The sequence below is a fragment of the Camelina sativa genome, chromosome 11, assembly GCF_000633955.1.
Source record: "Camelina sativa cultivar DH55 chromosome 11, Cs, whole genome shotgun sequence".
Classification (NCBI taxonomy): domain Eukaryota; kingdom Viridiplantae; phylum Streptophyta; class Magnoliopsida; order Brassicales; family Brassicaceae; genus Camelina; species Camelina sativa.
The window spans coordinates 38,595,775-38,604,362 of NC_025695.1; the positions used below are offsets into that span (position 1 = coordinate 38,595,775).

The window sequence follows — 8,588 nt, forward strand, 5'->3', positions numbered from 1 at the left end:
ATTAGTCATGCGCTGGCAAAAGTAGAGAATAGATTCTAGTTTCCTACAACCCTCAGAGATCGCTTGGAGGCCTACTTCAGAGACAGGACCTTCACTGTCTTCCCGAGGATCAAAAGGGAAGATCCTGAGTTCACGGAGTTCCTTGCAAGTTTCAGCAACTGCCTGTAGTCCTTCATCACATATAGAATCAAGAGCCTGCATTGTAAAAGTTCAAGTCATGCATTTACTCAAGTTCTTTGGACAACAGATATCAAGTCTGTTCATTCAATCCATCTGATCCAAACAATATATATGGCGAAAGGAAATAAGTGACAGATAAGTTAGAACCATGGCGAGATAGATCAAGAAGGATACATACCCAGAAAACCTGGAGTTTGTGGCAATTTTGTATGATGGGCTTAAACATGTCAGGAGAAATATTAGCATAACTGAAGTTCAGGGAGGTGAGGTTAGCGCACACCGGATATATAGCTGGAAGGTACTCAGGCATTAACTCCCTGAATCCTGACAAGCAAACAACAGATTTACAAGCACGAAACGCAGCTGCATAATCTGGTTCTTGCTCACTCTGAGGTTCCTCATCATGGCTAAATGAGCCAGTCCCAAGACTAGTGAGCTGCGGAGCTCCAAGTAGCAGACGATGAAGCTCCACAAGGGACACAAACCTGTTCAGCCTAAGCTTCTTCAAGAAAGGTGACCTAGCAACAAGACCCTCAAGCGCCTTAAAATTGATTGGGGCTTCCACACAGTCAAAAGCTAAAGACTCCAGACAAGTAACATCCTCAGGGAAACACGAAATCCAATCCACTTCATCGTCAGTGACCTCAGACTCAATCAAATCAAGCACTTTCAGCTTTCTGAAACAAAATTGGTAAATTCCATAAGTTCATAAATAACAAAACTCTCTCACTAAACTAAATCAAAAAGATACCATTTATAGTACCTACCTGCACTTATTGGCAACAATAGCAATACCACTAGTACCAAAACCTTCACAGCAAACCAAGATAAGCTCTTTAAAACCAGGAAAGGACTCAGCAAGAAGAGCTAAATCATCATCAGTAACAAACATCCTCTTCAAATCAACCTTCTCAAGCCAAGGATAGGATTTAGCCATAGTAGAAACCCAAGGAGCAAAATTAGCACCCCAATCAGGAGGCATGAGATTGAAATCAGCAAACCTAGGTTTCCCTTTAAGCACAAGAGAACTAACACGCTTGAACCGTTGAGTCAACCTCGCCGGAGAGAGAGCGTAACAGTTCCCAATAAAAACCTCAGATCGAGTCGAAGCTTCGACACGCCACCAAGATTTGCAAACGAGAGAAGCAGCGTTACGGTCACATCTCGAATCTAGGAACTGAAGCACGTTCTCGAGGACGTTTTCGAGTACATGGTCAGGGAAAGGCTGCGAAGTTAAGGTACCAGAGGAGGAGGAGGAGATACAGTTACGAGATTTGTTTGGAGTTGAATCGGCGACGACGACGAGGGAGGAGGAGGAGGAAGAGGAAGAGCAAGGTTCAGCTATGGCGGCAGAGCGTAGATCCAACGGTGGAGATCGTTGGTCATCATCGTCCTCAGACATTTCTGAGCGATCTTGTGTCATAAAAGAGAGTGAGAGAGCTTTAAGTTTGGGATTTGGGGATTCAGATTAGAGAGGAAGAGGAAGAGGAAGAAGAAGAAGAAGAAGCTTTGGGTTTGGGTTTGGGTTTGGGGTGTGAGAGAGTGGGAGCTTTCTCTCTCCACTTCGTCTCCATTATTTGAGGCTTATTTCTTTTGTTTTGTCTTCTTATATTTTTTATGTAACTAAAAATAATTAATATCTTTTTTTTTTTTGTTAACTCTTTCTCTCTTGTCTCCATCAATGTTTTTACACTTTTTACAGTTTCGTCCTCCTATTTTCTTTAGATCTCTATTTTAAAGCAAATGCTGTAAATAATTAAATTAAATAAGTAAATCAACATTATCCATTTCTATAGTGAAGACACTTTATTTACGATGTAACAGTATTAAACTTTTAACCATATTGGTTTTTTTTTTTTTTTCTAAATTGACATCCTTTTAACCATATTGGCTAATGCTTTGGCTTAGGGAGGTAATTCGGTTGTGGCAGTAGGTACAATATAGATTCCACATGACTCCAAAACCCTAATTGATCTAATTCCATGTCGAAAAGGAAATGAATTCCTTGGAAAATCATAATAAGAAGAAAGGAACGATGATATTCCCCCTCTATATTAGTAATGATATCTTGAACCGCAATGTACCATAAATTCTGATCAACAAAAGGCCAATAGCACGTATGCCATTCACCTTAGCTGTTTACACAAAACTGTTGGAGATTTGGCCTACACATTCTATAAAGATTCCAAATCGATAGTTTGACATAATTTGTTGTCAATCAATTGTGAACTGTGCGCTACTTTCATCCAGAGCTACATAAGCCCAACATAAGAGATGAAAGTGCCGGTCTCTAACAGGCCGAAGAGGTAAGATCCAATCAACATCTATTATGCAACAATTCATCTCTTCCCCAAAAACTATCCATCTCACAAAAAATAGTCGTAAGCCGGAGACGCCGAGTGCCCATATACTCTATAAATTATATTGTTATATCTTCATTATTGAATTAATAAATATAAATCTATTGTACGATTCAAGATCAATAAACTCTATAATTGAATTAATATAAATATAAATCTCATGTATGATTCAAGATCAATATACTCATGTGTTCATACTAGCAAAATTTATACATGTGTTACTCTGTCAATCCGGAAAATCTCGATAATCTGAAACCATCTACTTATTCTTTAAAATTGGGTTTTAGTAAAATATTGTTTTTTTCAGTCTTCATGAACGCTAGAAATGTTGACAACCATGATACAAATACTCCAAAGTCCAAACATATGAAATCCACATTATATTTATCTATAACTTGCCCCACTTAATTATACCCAATGATGAAGTCTTTTTTCTTCTGGTGATCATCTCTATTAAATTATGAAATTTGTTTACAAGGAATCAAGGATCGTAAAAGACGCCTTTTACAATCAAATAAAAAAAACTTTCACATAATACTGTCATTTTTTTCCGAGTCCATGATAAGAATTACAATTTTGGCATACCATTTTTTATTTGAGTTTTACATGTTCAATTAAAAAAAGATAATACTGAATTGCTGATGTTTTAATAAACGTAATTATCTTTTTCATAGTACATGTTTAATTTTTTATCAACAGATTTTCACCAATGTCAATGAGCAAGCTCATAAGATGAACAAATCTAAAGGAACTTATATGTTTATTTATTCTTAGCATATTTTTATATGTTTTATATTTTAGTTATATATCGACATGTAAGAACTAATAAGATTCTCAAACCAAATAATAAACCATATAAACAACTTAAGTTTTTACCAAGATAAATCAATTAGTGGTTTTTTTGTGTTGACTGTTTTTTAACTGATCTAATCCAAAACAAAGCGTCTCAATACAATGGAGTTCTGGATACTGTTTTTGATATATAAAATGTAATCTAACATGTTTTTTAAAATACAATTTTAACATTTTACAAGAGTATTATTGAAATTTTTAAAAAATTGATTAACGTTTTAAACTTTTTAATATTGTTTAATATGTAGTGATGTACAAAGAAATACTCTAAATTGTAATTAATAATGCCTACTTGGTTACCGCATTTTGTAGAAGCTAAGAAGCTAATATCGTAATTATAACATGTATTAATTTGTATCACGTATTCAAGTAATACTAGATTAGGATTCGTGCTAGAGCACATGTTAAAATTTCTTTTATTTATATTATAATTTTAGAATAAAATATAATTTATATGATTGTTTTAAAAAAAAATTTTAGATAAAATATTATGCAATAAAATCATATGTTAAATATGATGGCTTGAAAAACCTATTTTGTAAATTTTATATTGTTAATTTTGTGATTTTATGTATGAGAAATGGTTATGTTTGTTGTTTGTTTTTATTTTAATTTTTGAACATGTTTGGTTAAATTTTTTTAATATGATATGTGCTAAGGTAAGATTTTATTTTCAACTGCACATTAAGATCTCGGAAATCACGATTAAGTTTGATAAATTGCCAACATTTTACTCCTTTTTACGCCTAAAAATATATTTTTATGCCTAACAATATATATTTTGTAACAATACATGGAATATTAAAGATTTTATTTTAGAAATTGTATAAATCATTGGAATATTCTCTTTAAGAGGATTCTTCGGGATATTCTTAAGTGTATTTATATAGCCCATTGATTAACCAATTAATCTATAAATTTTTTTGTAACCAACTTATATTCAATCTATAACCTATTTTGTAATCAATTTATAAAAATTATATAGTCTACAAAAAAATGTTGTGTACTTTCGTTTTATTAGATCACATATAAGTTGCTGAACCAAAAAAATAAAATAAAATACTTTGTTAACAAAATGATGCGGCAATGGTTGAAAAAAAAAATAGGTGGCTATTAAAATAATACTTCAGCAATTTGATGGTAAATATATATCATTTTCACTTCATAAAGAAAGATAAGATGGTTTTTTTTGTCATCTAAAAGATAAGATGATTTAGAACAATCAAATGTAAAACTCAAGATAGTTTTTGGTTTTGGAGATTTTTTTCATACTATAATAATGCTTTAAATACAAACTACATCAAGACATAATGCTTAACTAAAATTAAGTATTTTTATGAGCTACATTTTTGAAAAACTTGCTTTATATTTAAATACAAATATATTCAAATCTGTAGTTTTGAAAAAAATCATTTTAAATGTAATTGGATCACCTCTTTTTGTAACTTGGTGTCCATAAAAGTAAAAATTTACAAAAATTAATTGGTAATGTTTGATATGAAGTCAGATTATCTTTCTGATTAAGTTAGTCGCTGTTAAGTTCATGTTAAAACCATAATCAGATCGATTAAGTTTTCTTACACCTCTAGAAAATATTTGAAAACAAAAATCTAATACAATTACACTCACAAAAAATGATCGCAAAATATTGTTTTTAGTATATTTTGTTCAAACTGTTGCTCATTTTGATGTTCATCTTCGCATCAACTTAATAACATTCTATATAATAACCTGGAACGTTTGGTTCTATAAATCAAAATATATGTAATTAGTTCTGTCTATCTTCTTTGTATCCATTTCTTGTTGCGGCAACGTGTTTACTAGTCAATTGCAGTGAGCAAAAAAGTATTGTGAAATGTGCAATTATTTAAAATGTGTATTGCCAATTTGCATCATGATTAGTTTTTTTATATGCTAGTAAAAAAAATTCATAACTAATTGAATTAAATAGTCCTTAGATAAAAAAATAGTAATTTGTTGCAATTAATTTTTTAATATTATATAATTATTGGATAAAAATGAATTAATTTGCATATTATTAAGTACGAAAAGCCATGATTAAATTCAAAATTAATGAAAAATTAGTTTTGCTCTCCAAACCTTTGGTGCTTTTAAAAGTTTTTTAATTAAAGTTACATAATCAAACTTATGAGTTCCAAAATTGAAGAAAATTTTAACCCAAATATATATATATATATATATATAAAGATATATATCTTTATTCCTAAGAATTCTGAAATAATAAATAAAAATATAAATTTTTCTTTTGTTAGTAATTAGATTAATGAAAATATAATAGCATTTTCGTAATATGCCACATCAAAGATGGTTAAAGTTCTAACAACATTGCTTAAATAAGTATATAGATATATTTTAAAACTATAAACAATGTTGTATCTTAGTTTTAAAATATACATGTTATTATTAAACGATTTAGATATGTAAATATTTAAGCTTAGTTTTATAAATAAAATTAAGTTTTATAATTGTTCAAAATAGTTAGTTATTGTTTCCTAAGATTTCTGAAACAATAAATAAAATCTGTTAAATAATTTTATTAAATCAATATAAGTTTTTCTTTTGTTAGTTATTTAATTAAAATATAATGGCATTTTTTTAATATGGCACATGATAGTAGGGTTAAATTTTAACAACATTGCTTAAATAAATAGATAGAGATTTCTGTTTTAATACATTTTTAACCCAATATATGATAATGCTATGATATCACTCTCTGTTGTTTTCTCATAAACTCTGATCTCTAAATCATCATTTGCTATTTATGTGAAATTTCTGTCTCAACTCCATTATGTTATGATTATTGTTCTCACTTCTCAGATTGTTTGTTACTTACCTACATTCTTGAAGTTGATTTGCATAGCCTACTATCTTGTATTCTTGTTTACTTCTGCTAAACCAGATTTGAGACAGTCTAGCAGTCTAGCACAACAATTTTGGAAAGGAAATGTGTTAAAGAATTAGAAAGGAACTAATTATGGAAATCATTTGCACCAAAACTGAGCGTACATACTCGAGTTCTACATTTGGCAAAACGAGTATCATCTTTAGTGCAAAACATCTAGACAGAGAAACAAACATCACAGTTATGTTTCTACAAGTTTACTTTGTGTTTCTAGTCTCCTCACCGAGTATGCACATAAACCTAGCTAGATAAGCTGTGTCTACCTAAGCGACACAAAACAAAACTAGCAAATAGCATTACATAAAGTTCGGAAGGAACTTTTCAGTCAGAAGGGAAGTATTTGTTGAGGTTGAAAGGAAGAGCATAAAACTCTTCGGTTCTCGGGTCGTTCTTGAAAGTCCAGAATCTGTCCCACCAGTGTTTACCTCGGTCTTTCCTGATCGAGCCATCTTTCTTGTGAAGCGTCGTGTCCAACAAGTAAGCAACACATCCTCCCACAAAGGCCTTGGACGAGAAGGGCACATTGACCATGTCGTTGAACCATCTTGCTCCGGTATGAACTGGACCATAGCCTTTGATGGCTGTGTGCTCATTGAAATATTGTGGAATCGATAGGCCTAGGAAGATTGAGAACCCCAAGATGAACAATGTTCTGAAGCTATTCAGGTTGCAAAATTGTAGCAAACTCAGTCCTCCAGCACCTAAACAACAGTTTTTGTTTTTAAACCTGAAATTTAGCAAAAAGAGAAACACTCTCTAGTCTCTAGGCTACGTATACTCTAACACAGGGCACACAAACCAATCTGAACCGAAATGATGCTAAATGATTATACTGAAACCAAACAGAAATCGGTTTTACTGTAACCAAACCAACTGTTTAATAACTTCAGTCATCATTATATATTTAAATCCGAAAACACTGGACCAAAACAAAACTGAAAACCAGATTTGCATATCCTACTATCTTGTTTACTTCTGCTAAGAGACTTTACTTACCTACATACGCAAAGAAGAGACAATACAAGGCAGCTATGATGGGAGAAGGTATTGATGCAAACACTGCCCCGAACTTCCCTGTATTAGATTTGTATAAGACAATCAATTAATGTGTTCTACTTCAATTCTTAATTGGTTTTTATGGAAGAGGAAAGCTTACCAAGAACTGAGAAGAATATCATAAAGCCTGCAGATATTTGGACAACTCTCCGGCTACCAACTTTTGTAAGTGCTAGCAGACCCGCATTCTCGCTGCATTCATGTGAAAACAAACTCACCACACCATTCAAAATTAAATCATGTCCTATGTTTGGAAAAAGGATATGGGATCTTACACAGAAACTGAAGACCCTATGCCAGTTCCGAAGAACCCTGAGATTAAAATTGCAACTCCCTAAACCAGAAATCAACATAGTTGAGGGACAGCATTAGATAAATGAGCACTTGCTCGCCCTGAGAAAACTTCATTGATGATATTTGAAGTGAGTTTTTACCTGCCAACCAACACCGCGGCTGATAACAGAAGGTGGCGGCATTGTGGCACTAGCAAATCTTGAGACAGCTATAAAAGCGCCTGTCGACTGTTTTTTATTGATTAGCAAATTAAAATAGTGAGATGGGATTAAAGCAAAGAGCAAGAAATATTGAAGAAATGAAGAGACGAGTCTCATTGGCTTTAAAACTCAACGAGTATGCAAGCTATGCAGTTCAAACATGGAATATTAATGCCTTAACCTACTGATCTTAGTTCCATATCTAGCTTATCAGTAATATTTATGCAATTTAATTTACACACGGTGAAGATGAGTGAAACAAACCTCAACAAGAGCAACAAAAGAAGCCATCATCATGGCAAATGCTTCACCTGCATCAAACGATGGTGCTCCCCACTGGAATGGCCATGGAACTCTTATCCTGCACAATGAGTAAACCCATAATGGTAAGCCACACTTGAGCATTACATGTGATTTTGTAATCACTGAGAACTCAATTAATAAGATGACTTTCTTGCTAGATATAACTCAGCGAGACATAAAATGTCCAAACCATGTGCTGTAATCTTACCATGGAGCAGCACTTATGAGCCCAGAACGATCAGTCCGACAGCTTCTTTGAGTATTTGTCCCAACACCATTATAGGCACCACCGATTGTAAGAAAGAAAGCAAGAAGCCATACTATCGCCACAGAAAATATGACAGCAAACCGAGCAAAGACATGTTTTCCTCCCTTTATAATATGGGGCATGTACTGCAATACCAACAAAGAGTATGACCA

At 32.7% G+C, this 8,588-nt stretch overlaps 2 protein-coding genes across 5 annotated transcripts in view; both read right to left on the reverse strand.

Moving 5' to 3' along the window:
• LOC104728751 (transport inhibitor response 1-like protein) overlaps positions 1–1,667 on the reverse strand; it is a gene marked incomplete at its 5' end in the record, with an annotated part of 4,542 nt that extends 2,875 nt beyond the window's left edge. The window contains 3 exon segments of the mRNA XM_010447694.2: positions 33–195; positions 359–857; positions 948–1,667. Of these exon segments, the coding sequence (XP_010445996.1) occupies positions 33–195; positions 359–857; positions 948–1,603 (1,318 nt within the window).
• LOC104725506 (nucleobase-ascorbate transporter 5) overlaps positions 6,378–8,588 on the reverse strand; it is a 6,493-nt gene continuing 4,282 nt past the window's right edge. For all 4 annotated transcript variants that reach the window (XM_010444177.2, XM_019233140.1, XM_010444176.2 and 1 more), the window contains 6 exons: positions 8,130–8,226; positions 7,806–7,892; positions 7,647–7,705; positions 7,472–7,563; positions 7,312–7,389; positions 6,378–7,016 (listed from right to left, as the gene is read on the reverse strand). In XM_010444177.2, coding sequence (XP_010442479.1) covers positions 6,637–7,016; positions 7,312–7,389; positions 7,472–7,563; positions 7,647–7,705; positions 7,806–7,892; positions 8,130–8,226 — 793 coding nt within the window. In that variant the 3' untranslated portion in view covers positions 6,378–6,636. The remainder of the gene's footprint in view (positions 7,017–7,311; positions 7,390–7,471; positions 7,564–7,646; positions 7,706–7,805; positions 7,893–8,129; positions 8,227–8,588) is intronic.